The sequence below is a fragment of the Hyposmocoma kahamanoa genome, unplaced genomic scaffold, assembly GCF_003589595.1.
Source record: "Hyposmocoma kahamanoa isolate Upper Pololo Valley unplaced genomic scaffold, ASM358959v1 63, whole genome shotgun sequence".
NCBI lineage: Eukaryota > Metazoa > Arthropoda > Insecta > Lepidoptera > Cosmopterigidae > Hyposmocoma > Hyposmocoma kahamanoa.
Window position 1 is genome coordinate 12,416,700 of NW_020653851.1, and position 23,465 is coordinate 12,440,164.

General features: G+C 36.8%; 2 protein-coding genes and 1 long non-coding RNA gene across 3 annotated transcripts in view; 2 read left to right on the top strand and 1 right to left on the bottom strand.

Annotated features, from left to right (window-relative positions):
- The window catches only part of LOC113230277, a 7,842-nt gene extending 2,622 nt beyond the window's left edge, over positions 1–5,220 (top strand). Inside the window, exons 7-12 of the mRNA XM_026464133.1 lie at positions 92–205; positions 317–378; positions 1,204–1,313; positions 3,215–3,344; positions 4,314–4,404; positions 4,777–5,220. Of these exons, the coding sequence (XP_026319918.1) occupies positions 92–205; positions 317–378; positions 1,204–1,313; positions 3,215–3,344; positions 4,314–4,404; positions 4,777–5,097 (828 nt within the window). The 3' untranslated portion in view covers positions 5,098–5,220. The remainder of the gene's footprint in view (positions 1–91; positions 206–316; positions 379–1,203; positions 1,314–3,214; positions 3,345–4,313; positions 4,405–4,776) is intronic.
- Positions 5,221–5,713: 493 nt separating this feature from the next.
- LOC113230401 (uncharacterized phosphotransferase YvkC-like) lies at positions 5,714–23,141 on the bottom strand. The gene is made up of 23 exons (XM_026464311.1): positions 23,024–23,141; positions 22,385–22,639; positions 21,789–21,957; positions 21,395–21,505; positions 20,886–21,122; positions 19,891–20,018; positions 18,419–18,580; positions 17,453–17,628; positions 15,538–15,686; positions 14,610–14,746; positions 14,003–14,144; positions 12,995–13,142; positions 12,195–12,461; positions 11,837–11,968; positions 11,065–11,217; positions 10,046–10,213; positions 8,486–8,702; positions 8,121–8,362; positions 7,694–7,839; positions 7,181–7,408; positions 6,436–6,625; positions 6,239–6,356; positions 5,714–5,906 (listed from the first exon to the last, which is right to left on the bottom strand). The coding sequence occupies exons 1-23, from the start codon at positions 23,139–23,141 to the stop codon at positions 5,758–5,760; spliced, it is 3,942 nt and encodes a 1,313-aa protein (XP_026320096.1). The 3' UTR covers positions 5,714–5,757.
- Positions 16,598–22,171, top strand: LOC113230402. Its single transcript, XR_003310486.1, has 4 exons — positions 16,598–16,625; positions 16,955–17,150; positions 17,473–17,659; positions 21,882–22,171. It is a non-coding gene; the product is annotated as an uncharacterized LOC113230402 (long non-coding RNA).
- Positions 23,142–23,465: the final 324 nt, after the last annotated feature.

Genomic DNA, 23,465 nt, shown 5'->3' on the forward strand with positions numbered 1-23,465 from the left:
ATTAAATTTATTACAGATGTAACTTGTCTGCTGTGTACTTTCGGGGTCGTTTTTATTAGGATAGAGCTTATATATTACTTATATCTTTTAGATTGTATCCCCGACACGTGGCACTTTTAGAACTAAGACGTATGACAACTGTAAGAACGAAATGCTGACTGTTATCGATATGTTCAACAGATGGACCTGCTGGTTAATTATTATTGTGAGTAATAATAAATTTAATAACATGACAGTGACAAACGAAGATGGAGATGATTTGGAGTAGGGCATCACTAAATCCGCAGTTTTGATGTTAATATTTTTTATGTTCCAGTTGAAAGAAACTAATAATGCATGTTTTACAACTCGTGAAGACGATACGAGTGACAATGAGTTGTAAGTGTAACGCTAAGGGCGTCTTCAAATTAGAAGCTTATAGATGGTAGCCCTTCAGGTGCAAGTGGCGTGCGCGTAACACGACAGCGCTTCTAGGTACCTATTGTATGAAAATTAAATTAATAGTGCACTGCAACGATTCTTTAAGCGTCTAATTTGAAGGCGCTCTTAGTTACTATTAATACTGTTGCAATTTAAATTAAAAAAAATCTCTCAGAGTTAGAGATATCTTCTTTAGCAGTAAAAAACGATAAGATAAAACTTTATTTTGAAGAAGCCCAATTTTAAGCGCTCCTTATAAATTCAATAACGTCCATCCATAACCTAATTTATAGCAACCGACACCATCCGACTTGTTACAAAGCTCTTTTATGGTACCTACCTGATATGATGATTTATATATTATTCAGTTTAAATATTATTCAATTTAACTACGCGCGTAAAGTGTCTAGGAATCGAGGTATTTTTTTAAATATTTCATTACCCTAATTATATGAAAGTATAGATAATAATTTAAAAAAACGATTTTCAGTTATTGGCAAAAACGTGCTTGACCCTGGATACTTGTGAGTAGTGTATATAAATTGTTTACCATCGGCATCCATAGTAAAATTGATCGACAATTAATATCCACTACTTGAAATCTGCAAGATTCTGCTAAATTATAGTATAATCAATAAATAGGTAGGTCAATGCAACATTTAGTTTTGTTACAAATCACTAGGAATTTATCTAAATCGAAAAAGCCTTCAGTCGCATAATAATTCGCGAAGCATAAGACGCATCGTACCCTACGCAACACATAAATTAATAATATCTCAATAGACGTTGGAGATATTTCCGAGGGAAGATACTAGAGCTGGCTGAGGATTGGAAGAAGTATAACGCGTATTTAAAGCAGTACTGGGAACAAGAATATAAGCTCGGTGTTCCAGGTAAGTTCATTGTACAAGTTTTCTGTCACTTTGGCGGTCGATTGGTATTTTGGCCTTGATCATCAAAAGGTGTTTATTTATATTATTAACTGGTATATAATAGAGAAGATATAACAAACTATTAAAAGTGTATTAAAGAATTACTGGCAGAGAAGTCTGTTTTAAGACGATGTATTTTTTATTAGTACATACATTACTTTGTACCTCTACCATGATTACAGTAACAGTTGTCGCTAGCTACTTTGTAAAATGTTTGACAATTGAAGCATTGGGAAGAACAAAGGCTTAGCAGTAAGGGTTAGGCACCCAAAGCCCGTTTTGATGTTATTACATCAAAACATGTACAACGATATATAGTATCTTGTGACAAAAACTCATTTCGATCTCCCTTCTAGATGGCGTAATTTTCATTCATTTAGAAGGCGCTCCGCCCTTGTGGCAAAGATTATAAATGTGCGTTTGAATTTCGGACACGGTACAATCTGCAGTTTGTAAAAACTTATTTTAATATACAAAAATGTCTGGAACGAGCAAATTCACCCTCAACATGGAGCTTCTAGAAGGCCAGTGAGACCCGTAGCATGGCTACGCATGACTACGCATAGCTACGCGCGCGATAAAATTAAATTAAATAAGCGCGCGTTATTGGCTATCTAAATTAGACCTGATTGAGACAACCAACAGCGCGCGCTTATTCCAATTTTATCGCGTGTGTCGGAACTAACATGCGTAGCCATACTACGGAGGCTGCTGTAGATGATACTGTCGATTCATTTCAGTCCAGCGAATTCCGTGAATGATTAATATATGTTTTTTTTTTTCAATGTAACTTTTAAATAAGATTGATTTACGATTTATTTCCTAAACCAATAATAAAACGAACGACTCATTAATTTACCGGTTGGGTGCAACAAGGGCGGATAACACGGGGAACAAAAAAATGTTTTCAAATTAATGAAAAAATAAATAAAACAATTGTTTTAAAATAATAATAACACCCATTGACTTTGAATAACACCTGCATCTTTTAGCTAAATCATAGGACAAATAAATAATAACGTATGTATATAAGAGTCATATTATAAATATTAAAAAGATATAAGACATTCAGACTTTATATTAAATTTTCTCGAATCTCACTTTTACGTGTTACGCCCTTGCATCGAGTATATAACCAGAAATAGAGACGAAATGTCATTTAGTTTCTTTGAAAACTATTCTGTCATATCATTACCATGACAACTGCGCTCCGATTGGCTAGCCCGAGTTCGAAACAATTGACGGGTGTCGTCAATGGGTGTCGTCAACTGTTTCACTTCAAATCCACCAGTTAACTTGAGCTTTGCTGTAATGGACGAAAATTGCAAAATTACATATTTAATATTTAATTATAAATAAATAAAAATAACGCACACACTCAACATATTTACCAATTACCGATGAAATGTGATTCCGTTTGTTTTGTAATTAGATGTTTTACTGTTTTTCCCACACCACCGAATAGAACAGCACGGCATTCTTAGATATATTATCTTTATTACAATAATTACAGAATATTTTTTGGAATATACGGAGACGTACACACAGGTCAGTAGTATGTATTTCAGCCCTGTGTTTAGGCCTGTCTATATTTCAGTGCAAACAAGAGTTGATATTTATAAGAGCTGTATCGCTAATGTGTTACCAGGAATATATAGCCCTTATTTCGTCTCTATTTCTGGTTATATACTCGATGCGCCCTTGCAATGCTTCAATTTTATATGGCAATTTTACAGCGCACCTAGCGGTCACAAGTAATATTTTGTATATATACAATATTGACGCTGAGTCATTGGAAACTTGTGGTAAAGGCACTAAATTGTGGTGTGAAATGCTTAAGCGTGCGTGTTGTCTTATTCCAGAGTGGCTGCCAGAGTGGAAGCAGACGGGCCCCGTGTGGGTGGTGAGCGCGTGCGGTGCCGTACCCAGTGGGGCAGTGAGCGCAGGCGTTCAATGTGGCGAGACCGTCTGGGTCGCGCGCACAACACATCGGTACTTAACACTGGATTTGTTTGTCATGAATTATATAACTATTTATACTTATTAATTAGGCCGCCAATAGACGGACTGCTTGCACAAATTCGATATAGACATATAACTACTCGCAGTCGACTCTAATTTCAAGCATTTACTGCCGCGCGCCTATTTCAGGAGCTCTGTATTTGTTGACGTCGAAACGGGAAGAGTTACTTGGAATTTAACACTGTATTCAGAACATTAATGATTCCACACGCTAACTTTCTTTTAAAATTATCATATCACTATAGAAATCCTCAATTTTAATTTGTCAAGACGTTCGTAATCCTCGAATATATTCTGTGATGCAATTTGCGATCAAGAAAGTAAACAAAGGTGCCATTACAAAAAAAAAATGTTTTAATGTGCTACTTTCACCAATCGTTTAAACTCTCAAGTAATCGTTACCTTTTGCCGTTACTACTAAAGATCAAATTGTTTCAGATACAAAAAATAAAATTTCAACTGCCAATGTGCAGTTGAGTGTTCAACTGCAGCCGACGCTTGCAGTTGAATACTCAACTGAAGTTGAAGTTGAAGTTGAAGTCTCAACTGTACGCATTAACTGCAGACATGCAGTCCATCTGTTGGCAGCCTTGCCAAGCCAACCTTCAAATTAGACGCTTATAGAAGTAGCGGCACTGTGGCGTGTCTTGCGTCTCGGTGCGACTGCGCTTCCAAATATTGTATGAAAATTAATAGTGGCAGGTTTGCTGCGCCACAGACGCGCTACTGCAGCGCATTTGTAAGCATCTAATTTGAAGGTGCCTTCGGGGTATTCGAGACAAAAAATGTTATTGCTTCAATCACCTCGCTCACATCAAAAACTGAATTTGAACCTAGAGATTTTAATATGTAACGTCAGTGGGTTGAGGCTCCTACATCCTTATCAACAACGCATCTTTAAATATTTACACACAATGTCAAGGAAAATTTATTTTACAGACGTAAAGTTTTGCCGGCCGCTCTAGTGCCTTCGCAGCACTGCTGCATAGTATACGCCGATGGTAACATTCACCGATACACCAAATATCAAGTGAGTTTTTTTAACCGACTTCAAAACAAAGGCGGAGGTTATCAATTCGACTGTATTTTTTTGCAGGCATTTGTAAATCGATTTTGATAATTCTTTTTTTGGTTGAAAAGAGGGCTCCGCAGTTTTGGTCCCATTTAAATTTGAAAAAATATTCCACCACTATCCGGTTACATATAATTTGAAACCGGTTTCTCGCGCTTTCCGGTAACCGATTTCAATAAAACTTGGCAAATAGATGTAATTCCACGAACTTTTGAGGTCGGTTAATTTTTTTATAAAAAAATTACAATTATTTGTTTAACCATCTGGCAACACACTTGCACGTGAACTTCTAACTTTTTTTACATAAACCATGGGGTGAAATGTGTGCAGGTCATGTGCAACGCGGAAGTGCAATGGGTGGCGTGGCGCGCGTCCGGCAGCCGGCAATGCGCCAGCACCGCGAGCTCCACCGGCTACACCAGCGATTCGGAGGGTGCGCGCGCAGTGTGCGTGGCGGACGGCGTGCACGTGGGCCGTGTACTATACCGCGGCAATCACCTCCTGGGCCCCGTCACTGCACCCAAGCAGCGCTGCCACGTGGTCATCGTCGGCCGTCCCTTCGCCTTCAACTGCTACGAGTTACTCGTGCTGTCACCGTCTGTCCAAAACACGGCGTGCGACCGACAATATGAGTGGACTTCGCCTATTTGAGATTAAATAAAGGTTCTTTCTTGAAAGAAATTATCAGTGAGTTCCCCGTGAATTTGTGTAGAAAAATTTCGGTCCACTAGGTTTAGCGCTGCATGGAGTCGCTAAAAGGATTTGTCGAATTGCGTTAAATGAAATATTCTACGTTATAGTACTCTTTAAAGTCTTAAAATGTCTAAACTTTGCGTTGAAGTCTTTCAAGTTCTCGAATAACTTTTTGTATTTTTATTGATACTTGTTTTCGATATACCGGCTCGGTAACGCTATTTCCGAAATATTTAGTCATGTTATTTTATTGATTTAAAATTTCGGTCCACTGGGCGCAGCGCTGCGTGGAGTCGCGAAAAGGATTTGTCAAATTGGGTTAAAGTTTAATTTGATAAAATATTCTACGTTTTAGTACTCTTTAAAGTCTTGTAAAAATGTTTAAAGTTTGCGTTGAAGTCTTTTAAGTTTTCGTATGCCTTTATGAATTTTTATTGATACTGTCCTGCGTTTTTCGATAACGTTATTTCCGTAACGTTATTTCTGAAATTTTAGTCATGTTATTTTATTGATTTTGTACTGAATATTTTTTAATTATACACAATGGTTTTGAAATAAATATTTATTTTTACAATTGTTAAAATATTATTACCACCACCAACAATACTTCAATTTTGATCACGGTTCAGCTTGTTTATCTAATTGTACTTTCTCAATAAATCCTTTGGCGCCGGAGAGTCGCACCATGTCACCGGTACGAAACATTTCTGTGGCGCCCTCTGCTCCAACGATGCATGGCAATCCGTACTCTCGTGCTATCACTGCCCCTGGTAAATTTTACAGAGGTTTCAAGGTATATTCGATTTTTAAAACTAAGATCTATGTTGATTTCAGCAGCAGCAGAGTTTCTTGTGAAAGAGTTCGTCCAGGGAAGTACTGCCACGATACCTATTTCTTATTACTGCGTTCCAGTTTTGAAGGGTAAGGGTGCTGGGGAAATTGTAGGTAACGGATGCATTACCCCTCAGATACTTGCGTTTTAAAGCTCTGAATGGCGCTGCAATTGTTATGGACAGTTATGTCGCTTCCCACCACGCCACAACCTGTTCGTCCCGTCACTAGGTATCATAAAAAAGTGCTTGTGACGTTTACAACATACCATGTGAAATAAGACCGCCTAGTTCTGTAACAATGCCGGTCAGTAGAGGGAAGTAGGGAGACCACCCTATGTCGGTAGAGTGCGTTATCAGCACGTCACCACATTGCAACTCGCCAATCTATACGAAATGGAACAGAATTATAAAGTGTATTATGTTAAAATGTGTAATTGCACTTTTCATTGGATTTTTAACCTACCTCGGACAGGTCAGTAACAACACAAGCTCTACCAATAACATCGCCTCCGCAAACTGTCGTGGCTTCTAATCTAACATCTCCTGGTATTACTGAAAGCCCTTCGCTCTGTAGAGGCTGCACCCAGCCCTTGTACAGTTCCGCGAACTTGAGCCTGCACCATGACGGATAAAACTGACGACGCTGAATAGCCCTACGTGAAAGAAAAAACAGTTTCAATAAACTAGGCATCCTTTTCAGGCTTGGGTACGTTATGCTTATTTGACCTCCATCTCAATCATCAAAGTGACGAGGTCAGCGATAAAGCATGCACACCTAATTAATGCCCATTTACTCTCGCCTTGAAAAAGCCCATTCCTTATAACGTTAAAACAACGTTACATACAAACACAAGCCAGTCGCTTGGATGGCGACGACTCTCTGATCGAATCTTGTCTCTTATCGAAGATTCAAAATCTTGATCACCGCAAAGTAGCTTGTTTTTGGTAGGTCAATGTGTTTGTATTGACCTACCAATATGTTTGTCGGTTTTCTGTCAAATACATCCTTGGGTTGACTAGAACGTCCGGAACATTCCATTCTTATCTCAGGCCATTTTTTTTTAATGAAAATAGTCGACCTCATTAAGTTTGCTAGCTTGTATGTAGCTGGTCCCCTTACTAAGGGCAGTTAGTTAATAAGGTGCGTGGACTTAGGTATTATGGTCTCTAATCAATATATTAAACAATGGAAAAATTGTTTTTCTTACTTCCTCAACAAAGCAGGATCCCTGGTCATAATGAAGTCCCGGAGTTCCGCTAATCGGAAATAGAAGATCAGATCTTCGTCAGGCAAGTACCATTCCTTCACCAATACTCTTCCCAGGTGACGAATCGCTACTCGCATTTTATGCACCGCAAGGATTAAATAAGCTTTCGTGGTTTCTCTGTGGCGTACCGTACGACGGCATAGCGGAATTAGCCAGCTTAACATTTTTCTGGAATAGATACACAGTTCTATGACAGCTTTGGTTTAAAAACTTTTAAATATACTTACAAGTTTACCTTCTTTCTAATAAAACTAAAATAGAAACGCACTTTATTACGCTTATTAATTTCGTAGTGCACGTACACTCCTGCGCATTGCCCTAAATACCCTTGACAATTTAAGTCATTTTGCAAGACTGCGAGCAAATTTCTAAGAACTACACTTGTAATCTCATTACCATTAGCCTATTATATTCAAATGAACAACAATAAAAGCAAGTCTTATTCGGCAGTACCTAGTACTGACTTTCTTTGGAGTCTTCACAGACGTAACGATATCAGCGTTGCTTTTTGTGACTTGGATTTCTTGGTTCGACATATTCTGCAATACCTCCATCATCCTTTCTGGTGCCAACACCCATGGTTTTGTAGCAAGATCAAACTGTAACAATGATAAAGAAAATGAAACGGTCGACCTCAGAAATTTGTGACTTCTTTACGCGTTGTCTAATAGATTGTTGTCAATGTTTAGTAGTAGTGCAGCAGCCAATACAATAAAATACAAAGCAAGCAAATTTTTTTTGAGTTTTTTTTTGTATAATATACAGCATTTAACATATTATGTTAAAAGTTAACCTTCAAAGGACACGAATAATCTTTATTGTAACTAACATTAAACTCGGTATAACAATAAAAATCATAAGTTTCGTATGATCCTTGTACCTCCATAATAGCTCTGTGGCCATGTTCATCCAAAAATTTAGTAACTAATGTATACACGTTTGGTATATGGTTTTTTAGCCAATTCAGGGCTACTTTAGGACTTTGTTTTCGGAACTCCTCCGCTTGGCCAGATTTTTCCAGTTCCCGTGTCAAGTTGGCGAGAGCTTGAGGCACTTCGGCAGACAGTACGCCGCCTGAACTTAAAAGGACGTTCACTTCGTTGCACTGCTCCGGTGTAAAATCTGAAAGAAACATCTTAACTGCTACTAACTGCTCGTAGAAATAGTAAAGTAAAGAAAAGACTAATAAAACTACTAAGTAAAGTAAAGACTAATTGAACTATTCACTACATACGGATATCTTACCTGAGCTGCCTTCAACAAACACCAGCATAGTCAACATCTGAGCAGTAGCACTTGCAGATGACGTGATTGCATGGTTAGCCGAACACCTTAAGAACGTTTGTTCATAACTAATTATAGTTTCCAAAATCTCTATGGGATGGTCCGTCTCAAAATGAAGGTTGTATCTCTTTACAACTTTTATCTGATCGTTCATGGCTGTCTTACTTCTCAGGAGATCCTGTGCAAAAATGCAAGTTTCAATATTGTACGTCATTTCAATCTTTCGAACAAGATAGTGAATGCTGATAGGTGATCCACAAACAAAATTATGATACCAAGTGACGAGACGGAAGTCGTGCGCCTGTTGTTAAGCGACACACCTGTCACCCTGAGACATAAGTTGACAAGTCCTATAGGCCTGTAATTTCACTGTGGTTTACGGGCACGAAGAGAAATCATCACACCGGTTCATAGCAGGTCAGGCCCATAGTTTAGTAGCAGTAGAACTCCTACTGTGTAAGAGTTCGTCCAGGGTAGTACTGCCACCTTACCTATTTCTGCCGCCAATGTGTTCCGGTTTTGAAGGGTAAGGGTGCTGGTGAAATTGCAGGCACATGGGACTTGTCAACTTATGTCTCAGGGTGACGGGCGCAGTGGTAGCGCCCCTCAGATCTTTGCAATTTAAAGCTCTGAGTGGCACTGTAACTGTTAAATGGACAGGCATGTAGCTTACCATTAGGCGAACAAGTCTTGCTTGTTCGTCCCGTCACTTGATGTTATGTAAAAAAAATCTAATCTACACATCGCACCTTTAGAATTATAGTGACCTACTTCAAAATTTTAAGATTTTGACTTTGTCATAAAATGACTTTGGGTGACTATCTTCGTCGACTGTTAATAAAACGGATGCGATTCGTAATATATAACAACAAATGACATATTTTTAGTCGATATAATGCTCAAAAGATATAATTAATTTATGGTATACAGACATTTGACATATTCTTGCATGATATAAAGGTCACTGGGTATGGTCATGTCAGTGTGTCAGACCAAATAAATTTACTTCCATGATAGAAAACTATTTTTTCTGCACACCGGTTTTCATAATGTCACCATCTCGGAGGTCCGGAGTTTGATCCCCGGCCGGGTCAGTGTAGAAAACTAACTTTTCTATATTGTCTCGAGTCAGGCCATTTGTGGTACCGTCGTTGGTTCCGATTTCCATAACACAAGTGATTTAACGAACGCGATGTTGTCTAATATTTATTTATTATTATTATTATTTAACGTAAAATTAAAGTGTTTGAAGTACAGGCCTTGGTTAAGGGTTTAACGGAGGCAAATTTATTGCTTGCGAAATATACCATATATCTGAGCCCAGATCAGCCCGTGAACAAGGTTGTCGCAACCTGTTGTGACAGTGAAAGTACATACACACAGGCCCAGAGTCTGAAATGTCCGTGAAGTCGTATCACTATATCTTACCGGGGAGCCCGTAGTCCCCCAGAAATCCCTGTCCATCGGGTCGGTAGATAGGGACAAATTAATATAAACGGTAGAAACTAAATCCATACAAACCTTGAAACTGTAAAAAGTACGCATGAATGTTTCCCAGCGCGTAGGCGCATGTCTGTGCCGAGCTGTAGCCACTATATTGTCATCGGCTACTTTGTGTCCGTGTATTGCCATCTCAAGCATACGAAGCGTTAAGTCTGGTTTTTCTGTCGACACCATTCTGTAAACGCTCTGTAATAGACGATAAACAATATAATAACGAACAGAAATTTTGAACATGTTTTCCATTCAGGTTGAAACGGTATAAAGTTCAGTGCAGTTAGTATATATACGTATATGTGAGTTCAACAAGAACGGGTCAAAAGTTATTGACATGTTCCGTTGCAGTGTGGTTCCGATTAAAAATAGGGACTGCCCTGTATCTTGTGTCGAAGCAGGCGACTAGAGATAATAATCCAGAAAACTATAGTTTGTTTCTTTTATATTATAGTTATTCTACTTCACAACCTTTCTTTAGACTCATTGTTGTTACTGAATGTAGGTAGGTACTAATTGTATAAAAATGCTCAAAACCGTCCACACAAGAATGTATATTTGGTAGGATATAAAGGGTTACAAGCAGTCGTAGACAAATGAGAACTGTGAACTAAGAACATGGGAATGTTCAAATACAGCAGCTTTGATAGACAATAGGAAAATCACAATAACATGCTATCGTGTTACTTTTAATTTGACCTGGTATAGTAATTTATTTATTTAGTGTAAATATGTTAGCACACACCAACTTTCACACACACATCACATACGTTACATATATGTATATGTATATGTACGTTACACATGTTATGTGTATGTAAGTATTGTTGTACTCGAGTCCGTGCTTCACTCATATCAGGGGCTCATTATTATTATTACGTGCATTATTATATATAGTAGATTGTACAACAAGTGCATAAAACGCGTCATTTTACCCGAGATTAGTATATCCTGGATAGCGGATAGTAGTGGCGTTTGAGGCACACATGGAACTTAGAAACACATATTTTTTTAATTTTTATTATTATTCTTAATTACAAACTTACATTGTACAAAGCCAGCGATAATCTGTTATGTGTGACCGAGATAGGATCATCGTAGTGGTCGCCGTTCACGCCATATACTAAGTCATAAATGCCTCGGGACAATGGGTTCGTCACCAAGTCGTAAGTTAGCGAAGATAAAGGTTTAGGCAACACCTGAAAACGTTACCAGATAATGTCACAGAAACAGCACTTGTTTTTTACAAATTAACTGGAGTCGATCCAAGTCAAAGTGTCGCCTCTTTCGATTTCAGTGAGAAAAGATGAGACAGAAGATTTAATTTTGGCTTCCAATTATCATTAATTTTGTTTGGGTTTATTGATAACTTTCTTCTAATATAATAAATATATAAAGCCGTGGTAGCGTTGTTCGACCTACAGCCTCTCAAGCAGGGGTCGTGGGTTTGAAACCGGACTCGCAGCTGTTGAGTTTCTCGGAATTTATGTGCGAAATTTAATTTGAAATTTACCATGAACTTTTCCGCGAAGGAAAACATCGTGATTAAACCTGTACGTCGCCGAAGTTCACAACACTCGAAAAACGTGTGAAGTCCCCAACCTGCATTGGTGGACGATGACCTCCACCCTCGCTTGAGAGGAGACCCGTACCCAGCAGTGGGACGCATAAATGGGTTGGTGATTATGATGATATATCCATTAATTTTGTTGTATGTTTCCATTCGAGACGGCCCATAGTATTAGTGTCTAATGTTATGAACCCAGTATTGTCAGAAAAATATTAAGAACAGATTCTATTAATGGAATCGATATTTACCTCGCCCGTGTTAGCAAAAGTGGTAAGTTCATCATCAGCCATTATGGGAGTGTCCAACTCGTGTAGAAGCTCTTCCTCGCTCCAACGCTCTAAAGACGTAATCGGCCGCGCTTGCAGTAAAAAAATTTCATCCTTTAACACACATTTTATAATCTGTAGATGTCATTATAACTGACATAAACCGAAGACCATAATACTATGCTCAGTACCTTAATGATGTTAATAGGCGTAAGTATAAATTAAGATTAATACAAATTCAGTGCAATTCGTTAACATTAAGAAAAACATACAAAATTTCATTAAGAGCGTCAATGCGTCACAGTAAAAATTGACGCAACTTGAGATTAAAAGGCGTTACCTTCACGACCGCCCATTCAATATCTCGTCCCGCGCCCCACATTTTGTCCTGCGTTACGCCGATGCTGGCGAGCCTTAGTATATCCGACACAGACACACATGGGACTTTCCTTTCGTTTTCTGGCACTTGTTCATTTGACACACCATCCCCTGATGCCGTCACGCGACTGAGTTTAGATCCTAGTGTGATCTTCGATATTACCAGCTCGTCATCGGTGCCACGTGTTACTACAATTGTGTCAGGTTCCACTGATCCAGATACCACTGTCTGGAATTGTGACAGACGAAAATTTAAACATTTGGGTTATCTTACAGCAACCAGATTAATCTCGTTGTGTTTAATAAAAATACTATGAGAAATAAAACTCACCAATACTACACATAAACTAAGACAGCATTTTAAAATAGCGGAACATTCTAATATAGAAAATATTGCATTATATTTAAAGGAATTGTATAGTTTTATGTTATACATATTAATACAAAGATTGAACACAAAGAAAAACTCCTTTGATCTGATAGGACTTGAACCTGCGACCACGCTGTACCGTAGTATCGCTCTGCCAACTGAGCTACAGGTCAAGCCAACAAGTCGACAAAATTCTTCTATGTGTCTGATTTATGTTGCAATGCTGTATTTCTGTTGTATATTGTTTTAATGTTATGCATTAAAAAATTTTAGTCCTTAATGTAGAGGCGCTAGAAGTAGCCTTTGTCATCAATATTGCCTTATTAGAGGTAGAATTAATCTTTAAATTTCCGCAAAATGGCGAAAGATAAATTTCTTAACTGTTCACATACCTCTCCAAGACCATAGTTAGCAGTGATAAGCAACCGCGTGGGGTCGCCAACATCTGGATGCCTAGTGAACATGACGCCAGCTGCGCGTGCTGGTGCTAGCGTCTGTATTACTACACCGCCGCCACAAAAACATGGCTGTCCGTTTTGTCTACAATTAAATAAAGTAAGTTGCAAAATAAACAGTTCATTCTTTATACATTTGTTAGTTAAGTAATTAGCCACTACAAATACATTAGAAAGAAACAAATATGTACGAGTTTGGTATTGCAACTACAAAGACGATTCAATAAGCCTGTATCTTTCTGCCTTAGCCAGTGTACACTTAAATGTAATTTATTTATTTTAAAATAAATTTATATTATATACTGCAATTTCACAAAGCATTACAACTTATAAATAATAAGCGTAAAATTTACAGTAAAGTGAACGTTATGTGCTTTTCAATGCATTGTCAACGTGGTATTAATATGGTATTAATGCATCCACACGTACTCGCTTATATTTTCATTGGCATAAATATTATATCTTCAATTAAATGTCGAAATTGGAAAAGCAATTTTAAGAACACTGACAAAATGCATTCCAAGCAATAATTTTAACATTCTATGTGATACTAATATTCACATCCGGATCATTTCAATACTATGATTTTAGCAAAGAGAGCACTGAGTGGACATTATTTGACTCATAATGAGGGTTACTAATTATAGATGTTTTTATGTGACAGGTTAGTTAAATTGTGCGCTAAGGCTCCTTATTATATTTCTACGTATTTGTGAGGATCTGTAATTGGCTTTAATATGTTGTAATTCTTCTCATTAGATAAATGCATAAATAAATGATAAAAAAAATATGTAAAAAAACTAAAACCATTTGACTGCTGCCAAACTAGACAAAATTGTATTATATATGAAAAATCAGACATTATTTTATTTCATACGGTTTTTCATTTCGTCACTTTATTATTGAGAGTCTTACGATGAACATTAGACTAGAGCTATGTCAAACCTGCGGTAATGAGCGCTAGTGAAAGCAAACATGGATGCCCAGCACTTCTGCACGCCTTTGACCACGTCATCGTCGGTAACACAACCCAGTATAGTCTCGTTTTGCCCAGCAGCCGATAGCGCTTCACTGTCTTCTCCGACAGCTAGAATAATGAATGAAATAAAATAGGCTCTGTTAATTTGTCAAATGTTTTACTAGTACACTATATATAATTTGTAATCCTAACACTGTTAAGGTTTTAACTCAGTGTTTATTGAGTGTAGAGGCATCCTCGGCAACCTCTGTAGCTTTAGCTACATAATTTATATACCTTGAATTTACACTAGTAGTAGTATTAAATTGTCAATAATTTACATGTATACAAGGTCGAAATTTAATGCATTTTTTTTTGCTTGAACGCTTTCGTGTAGCTACAACGGCCCGGCCTTTGTGTGTCCACCTGACACAATATAACACAATGGTATCCTGAGATTCTAAATGACGAATTTAAAAATATTGACATCCCTTTTAATTCGGGGTCTAGTTCCAAAACAGCAAAAATATTTTAGATCTGTTCAGTAACTTTAAGAAAAAGTAGTGACAAAATCATTTTCAATATGTCACTTACCAGATGATCGGACAGCAAAACGTAATTCGGGGCCGAAATCTTGCTCGATAACCTTCTTACGAAGCTCATTGAGGTGGATAACAATTTCACTTTTCACTTCATCTAAGACATCGGTGTTGACGAATAAGTCTACTGCCCTGTAAACATAAGTTGCTATAACGGGTGAAATTGCATTCATTCTCCTTTAGGAAGATGTTACGTAAGAGATAATTATTTAATCTTAATTACTAGTTTCCTTTTAATTTCAACTGTAATAATCGTAGCTACAACAACAAAGCTGTGATAAGCTAGCCGGCAGACTCCGGATTGCTTCGGCAGCCTTCGGGATGCTTCAGCAAGCTTCCGAAGGTTATTCGCCCAAAAACTTGTCCTTCTTGGAACATAGCTCTCTTTTTCTTCTTGAGGAAGGCTACCATTTTTTAATATACGACCGGTAATAAAACCAGCTTGCAACGTTACAACTGATCTGAATAGAGGCTAGGCGCGAGACGTTGTCGGGATTGTATGCTTCGACATGTCTAAGGAAACCGCGGCATCAATGCAGCTAACATTAGGAAAGTCGAAGAATGTGTCTTCCCTTTAATGCCATAGGCCTAAGAGAGCATATCAATCTTTCCATACAACGGAAAGATTGATATGATTGAATTTAAATGATGCAAATGAAGTTTGTCAGGAGAGTACCAAGTGGCGATCGACAGACTCAATGAGAATCCAAGGACTACTTGATACAATGGGTTGGTGTCCGCAACTCGACGACAAAGCGGCTTTTTTGCGTGTGGACTAAGGACTAAGTAAATGAGTATATACATATACATACACACACACACACACACATACATATATATATATATATATATGGATGTATATACATACATACACATATATACACATCTTACACAGATTTAAGACAAAAATACTCCATACGTACGTGTTACATTTATCTCGGAAATTATTTTCTTCGTAATCTTCATTAGCAGCTGCAATGGCGTCAATGGCAGATCTTATGCCAGGGTTCGCTTGTAGGTGTTTCTCCAGAGCTTTTGTAGTTACACAAAAACCTGGAGGAACTCTATAGTCCTGAAATACAGTGAATAAAACATTGAATATTTCCGAATAACATCAATAATTAAAGAGTTTTTAATGGTGTACTATTACATTCAAAATAATCGCGTCCTTACGTGGCGGTGTGATCAATCCGCCTGTACTTTCGCTTTTAGAAATTCCCTGTAGGTTAATAAATAAGTACACTATTCAAGGCGACCCAATGCTATTGCACATTGACTATTTTACAGATTGTAGATGGGATATTTTGCATCATGGAGACAAATACTACAATCAAAGACTTAAAAATTAACTGTCTCATCTGGGAATCCATCCGAGCAAATGTGAAAATTACAATTACAGGATTTTTATGACGCCGATCGAAAAAATATATTATAAGGATTAATTTCTTATAAGTAATGTAGTATCTTAATTTAAAAAAACACCGTTTAATTATACAATTGACAATGGTAACTTTTTCCACATATATTTTTTATGACTGAATTACCTCTTATTTTTTATGTATAATGTTGTATTTTATAAATTCAATCATTTAAATCAGCTCATTTCGAAAAAACAGCGCCAGTCGTTGGCCTGGCGTCACGACTAGTGACGGAAAAACCGTGTACTAAACTTATTTCAATTTGTGTGTTTTTGTGTTTGTGTATGGAAAAGTAGATACGACAGATATCTTTATATTTAAAAAATAATTAACAACAACTTGGAATAATGAGTAAAAAATCTCTAAACGCACGCACCCAAGGCCATTAAAGTAAAAAACTTGACACTAATCGGTTTTTATTCAGGACGTACGTCAAACAGATGACAATTTCCTGAGCGGGCCTTTCAAATCTCAATTATAGCCTTTTTTTCTCAACAATTACTAGTAAAAAAAACTGATGATGACAAAACAAGCGTCTACAACTTAGTCTATTGGATTTTTTTCCATCCTCTTAAGGTCTACTTAAGGTCTAGGTGAGCTTGTAGGAAAAATGTACTATTATCAATTTATTCAAAAAAGAAATCAACTTGGAACTGCCACTGTATCAACGATTTTAAATTTCTGAGATAGATGCATTTAAGTACTAAATTAAATACTAAATAATTATCATTTTTATCTTACACTTACAATAAACAGTACAAGGAAATAGTTCCTTAAATTGATACTTATTAGTAAATAATCAAAGCTATTGATGAAATAATAATGCCGATACTTTAAGAAGTATGATATCGACAATAGAACAATTATAATCCATTCTCCTAAATGTAAATGGAAAATTTGTAACTTGAAACATTTGTCACAGCCTCGGTGGTTGAACGGTTTGCACTAGCAGTACATACTAGATCTATGGTTTGCACTGTGAGCGCTGGATGAGGAGGTCCCGGATTCGATTCCCGGTAGGACCAATTTGGGAAACGAATTTTTCCAAATTGGTCTGTGTGTTCTGGGAAGTGCCCCAGAATGAACTCCGTTGCTCTGGGACTCATAGTACATGACAGGTAATTCCTCAGTATGAGACCTGGGAATTGATGTGGTTGTCTGGCACATTACAGTAAAAAATTTCACAGTGTTCTATTGATTAAAATACTAAAATAATCCTTACGATCCTTCCAATATTTGATCCTTTCGATCGGCATCTCAAAAATACAGTTTTTCGTTTCAAATTTAGTCGGCATACTATTTACAATATTTCAAGTACTTTTCTACCATGTCCCGTAGCCGTGTGACGTCCTGTATATTTTGAAGACCTACTACAGGATTTGATACACTTTCATTCCCTAATCATATCCAAAATACGTACTTGTTGTTCCTGCACACTAGCGAGCAACACCAAAGACGCTCCTTTGCCGCCCACATAGGTGGTGCAGGCAGCCGCGCACGCTTCAAATGGAACGCAATACCCCACCTCACCTGCATCCTTTTCACTTAGCCACTTGAAACGCTGTGGTGAGAGGTCTACCGGCGGACTTGATTTCACTGGAATTGATAAAAGCAAAGTGTACATACTGTTAGTTTCTATAAGGTCATACCCGGATATGGGCAAGCATCCACGCGCTTTATTAACGCCGGCTGGGCTTAAATCGGGTTAAACCCCATTATGGGCAAAAACTATTTGCAACTAAATATTTGTTGTAAGTCATGGTTTGTTTAAATTTAAGGGTATTATTTTGTAAGTCAATGGTATTATTACAAAATGTTTGGTTTCTGATCTAGACGATTTCAGGCAAACCAAATCGTCTAATGATCGATTCAATAAACGATTCGCATGAAAATGACATTAAAATAAATCGACATAAAAAGTCGAATCATTAGATCGTATTAATCGTAATCGGGTATTATGTGGGCTTGCCTCTTTTTTTTCTCTGAAAAGATTTTTAACATCGATATTTGTAATAATAAGTATGGAATTATAAAATTAATTCCGTATTTGCCATTTTTGCCTACGATTTTTGACAGAAATGCGAAACACTTTGTGCAAAAACCCGGCTAAAACCCGGGTGGTTCACTGGGTTTTTACCCACTGCCCATGTCTGGTTATACCATACCTTTTACTGCACTATTCAGCCTTATTTCAATTGTCGGGATTTTCTAAAGAGCTTATAACAATTGTTGTACTTCCGTTTTATGAAGATATTCAGAATAATAAGCCAATAATATATAATTACACCTCCGAATGATAACTGAGACATGTTTATTACAACTCCAATTCCAACAAAAATACTAACGAACTGTACAAAGGAAAAGGACTCTTATTACAATAACTTACCAGAGGTTTCATAGCCAAGTTCTAATATGGCGGTACCAGGTACACCATTGATTAAGACGCTCGCAGTGCGATACACCACCTCATGTTGGTAAGGAGCTCCGCTGAACAGTCTACCGCCGTCTTGGTTAATACGCAGTACTATATTAAAGTCGCGGTTCTTGCCTGTAATTATATACCGTAAAAAATCAAATCAATATATTACAACTGTAGTAAAACTCTAATATATTCCTAAAATAATGCACTTTTTTTTTCATAACTCTGGTCGATTATTTAACTTATTTTGTTTAGCTCTAATTTGAAAATAAAAAAATAGTCGACAGTCATTTTCTCTTCGTTAATTTGTTATAATTTCCAGCTAATACTAAACATTATAAATACAAAAACAACTAAATAATTGAGTGGTTAGAGGTTAATTTTGCGTTCTTGCAATTTTGTTAAACTATCGTTGAAAAAGTTTTTTATTTAAAATTCGATTGAATTAATGTTAAACTAAGTGTTTTATTGAATGACAGGATGTTTTCTTATGAAATTACTCCACTAGTTTGTTATAATTATTAACACAAACACTTAGAAAAAATGCCTTCGATCCGGCCGGATTCGAACCGACGTCTTCTAGCAAACCGTGCCAGACGCTACACCAAGTAAGCCACGGAACGAACCAGCCGCACCTCACGAATTTTTCTGTGTTCGTTTGTCGGATCTTTGTATCGGGTTGTGTTAAACTATTTCAACTTTTACATTTTCAGCCGTTACTGCTTTGTTTTGTTTCATTTTGATTTTTTCTATGAAGTTTGTGTAAGACTGGACTAAGTCGGTCGATATACTTATACGAGTACTTAGTACTTAGAATTATTTATTAATAAGTCTCGTGTTAAGTCATTATTGTGTAATGTATTAAGTAATAAAACTATGAGTACTGTGCTGTAAATTATTTTCCGGATAAACATTTTTTTTCCACGCAAAACACAGTCATATGAACTTTTTACCATGTTATTGTTTTAAACAAAAAATCATAAATTTACTAAAGGTCTAATATGTGGCAGTAATTGATCAACTAAGGTGATTCATTTCCGCATATATCTGTGAATAAAGTTGGAATGTTTGCATTTTAAGCTTTTTTGTTTTTTCTTTCTTTCTATCAGCTTTTTCTTTTTTGAATACTAGAAACACATTAATCGTTAATTAAAAAAGGTATCGTTTGGAAACATTCGTGCTGAAATTATATGGCTTTAGGACCATGTCATACAGTACCAATTAGTAGAGATTTTACTTCAAAATTATTTGAGTTTTTTAGTTACAACTTGAATTATGTGTTAATATATTATTTAGATGAAATAGTGAAATGCTTCGACTTCCTTTCCTAACTGACTGTAATGTACTTAACCACCAAAGTGAGAGCAACTATGTCGCAATTCGCTTGTTGTGTGAAACGTTCTAATTTAATAAAATAAATAAAGGATGGCAAAACTTACTGCTAACATTTATAGTGTGAACTTTGGGAATTCCATCAGAGTGCTCACAGAACTCTAACAACACTAAATCCGTGTCTGTTAAGCTCTGTACTTTGTAGTTCGGGAGTCTCACGCTGCCGTAGAAACAACTAGAATTCAAAACGCCACTCATTATCAGTAGATTCAATAACGAGCACCTCTTAGGTGTATTGCTCTCATAATAAATACGGTCGTGTCCAGATAATAATAGCTAACTACACTTTGGAAGACAATTGAAAATATCTTAAAACATTATTAACACATTTTTTAAATAATTGTACATGAACCCCATGTCAGCGAAAAATATTAAGGGGTACATGATACGTTAATATAGATCCACAAGAGTGAGATCCATTGAAACAGGTTGTGACCAAAATTTTGGCTTTCAATAAAAGGAATAATCACCATTACACATATCAATTACCAATGTAAATACATAACATTTTCTTATAATAGACATTAAAATTACCTATGACTAACTTACACATTATACAACAAACAAGGTATTCGATTAAATAAATGTAAGTATAAACTTAACATAATTTGTTATAATTATTAATACAAAGACCGAACACTCAGAAAAAATGCCTTCGATCCGGTCGGAATCGAACCGACGTCTTCTTGCATACCGTGCCAGACGCTATACCAACTAAGCCACGGAACGAACCAACGGACCTCACGAATTTTTCTATGTGCTTGCGTCGTGTCTTTGTATTTGTCTGAGTGTTCGGTCTTTGTATTAATAATTATAACAAACTAGTGGACTAATTTCACAAAAAATAATTGAATATCAATTCAATACAAATTTAACATAATTTGTTATTTTTTAAAGTTTCTCACTAGCACTATGGTAGCTGCTAAATAAAAATTAGAAAGGCGGGGGTCTACGCAAAATAGAAAACAACGGCACGTTGTCAACCAGAGCAAAAGTTTGGAAACATTTGCTATATAACTTGAAATTTGGAATACCTACTTACATTGTCAAAACTTCTTTATAAGATAAGCCACGCAGCTGCACTCCGGTTCCATCTGTTGCAATTGCAGTAATAACCACAGACCGCACCAAGCCCCGGTAACCTTGCGGAGACCAGCTACGGTCTCTGACACCACGCAATCGCAAGTATTCCGTCTGATCAATAGAGCCTTCCGTACATGACGTGAAGCGACCTTGAATTGTTCCCCATTGCAACCAGTTGCCTCCACCCCATTTTTCACTGAAACAAACATTATCAATAGTTGGAAATGAAACTATTCTTTGGGATCTAAATCGCGTATAGGTATTTGTTCTTTCCAACAAACCAACGCGTCAAGCCCCTTACAGGTTCCATGGTCACGGCTGAAACCAGTTATGTCCAACATTAAAACATACCATCCTATTTTTCCGCTATTGATGTTGTTTCTGCGTTTCATTTTTATTCCTATAAAAGTGTATTATGCACCGTATACTCTATTGGCATGTACAGGTATCAGCCAAGTAAGAACTCACAGAGTGTAAGGCCATTTGTCATTCCGCCAGGGCTCCAAAGAAAGAGCTTGTGCTGCTAATTCGTTGCTCCAGTCTTCCGGATGCCGTACTACGCTGGTAGCTGATGTCCAACTGCAAATTAAATGTGCATAATTTACGAGTATTTAAAAAGCAATGATATTCGTCCGCAAAATATGTCTAATAAGAATTCGGACTATTTGGTAAAAGACACAATCAAGACGACAAATAAAATGAACGTAATCATAAATTTACGAGATAAAGATGAATAAATTTAAAAAGTTGCTTCTAAAGTTTACTTTTGATAATTCTGAAGTATAAATAGTGGAAGCAGAAAACTGTAGTGGGGTATGCTCTGCCAACCCTGCGAGAACCTTGAATATGTAAAATAACTAACATAAAACTAAATCTGCAATGTTGTATAACTTCATCCGTATCTCTTCTGAGTAGACCGTTGTACAGGATCCTTAAGCGTTTTTTCTCTTCCAAGACGTATATCTTCAACCCGCCGGCGCTCCAACCGTTGTCAATGGATTCAAACACATCCACCGCGGTGTCTGGATGTTCTGAACAAAAGAATACAATAAACCTACATTTATACTCTTAATTTCAATCCTCATATCGTCTCGCCGCCGGTGAAAAAGCACCTATAGAGTTGATAATTTGTGGAAACTTTATATCAGACACGAAAGGAGTTTTGCATAAAATGCATAACTCCTCAGGCACCCAATAAAAGTAAATACATACACAATACTATTTTTATATTCAACCTGTCGCATATTGCCATAAAAATAATTTTTAGAGAATTTTCCAAGTCTCTTTATTTTATTTTGCTGTGTACACTATTTTTGGAATGTGATCTGTGGTCTATTAATGTTCCAAACTGTATTTGTTACCATGTGTTGATTACATTCTGTTTGTGTACCTTTAAAATAAAATAAAAAGAAATAAAATAGAATTGTCAAACAGTAACTTAGCATACAACGTACTTACGAGGCAACTTATACGCCGTACCATCAGACAGTTTTACATAGACCGAAACTTCGGCTAGATTTTGTTTGCCGTATACTTTTCTTACAGTCAGCAGAACTGCAGAGCCGTCAGATGCTGAGCTCCTAATGTTAATAGCATCCCAACCCTCCGCTAGGTCGCTCCGAGGTCGCTCAGTTACGTTATTAGTTTTTAACTTCGACTTCCATCTTTTTACTGCAAATCTAGCGAGCAGCTGACGGAATACATAGTTCCAACCTGGTAAATAATAGAATTGCTTACTTTACTTTAATAAACATTTAGATAGCTTAAATAACTAACTTTTAAACTTTTTTTTCATAAACTTTTAACTATTTACTATAATTTCACAGTAAATATTTGAATCGAAAGCTTGAATTATACTTTACGTTAAACTAGAATTATAAATTATTATAGCGCCCAGATACTTAACAACTGTGTGCTTTATATAGTTAGTTTACACTCACGCAGAAACAGATAAATTGTAGTGTCAATAATTCATAAATAAACTAACGTACATACAGATTAAGGAAGTCCACTAGTGCGTCAAGGCAACACGACTAATATCTTATCATGAAATATTTGTTCAGACATTCATATTAAGCAACTTTTATGTGACCTTACCTGGCTCGCGGTAGTTGCCCTTGAACTTGATTGGCGACGATCTTTTAAAAAATATCAAATACGCCACAAGAACACCCGTCCCCAGCCCGACTTGAAGGAGAAAGTCGAAAAACTCCATTCTAACTTCTTGTTACATGGACTACACAATTATATTTTAAATCTTCTTATGTTTCCATGAGTTATCAATCACGAACTGTGATATATATTTTTATAATAAGCAAGATGCTGGCGCACTACTGCGCAGTCGCGACGTTAATATCAATTGGTAGACATCATCGTCCGCAATCAGTTTGTGATTATATGTATAATGACAAAACCATTATTTATCAATTTTGTATGCAATATAGAGCCAGTAATAAGTAAAAAAAAAAAAGTTTGTGTATCCCATTCTTGTGACCACTGTCATCATCAACAACGGGATTTTTTCTTCTCGTTTATCGTA

Coding starts and splice junctions, on each gene's coding strand:
- LOC113230401 (XM_026464311.1), bottom strand. CDS start 23,141: ATGGAGTTTTTCGACTTTCTCCTTCAAGTCGGGCTGGGGACGGGTGTT. Junction 14,747..15,537: donor TTCCGAGATAAATGTAACAC/GTACGTATGGAG, acceptor TTATGTTTACAG/GGCAGTAGACTTATTCGTCA. Junction 7,409..7,693: donor CCAAAGAAAGTCAGTACTAG/GTACTGCCGAAT, acceptor TATCTATTCCAG/AAAAATGTTAAGCTGGCTAA.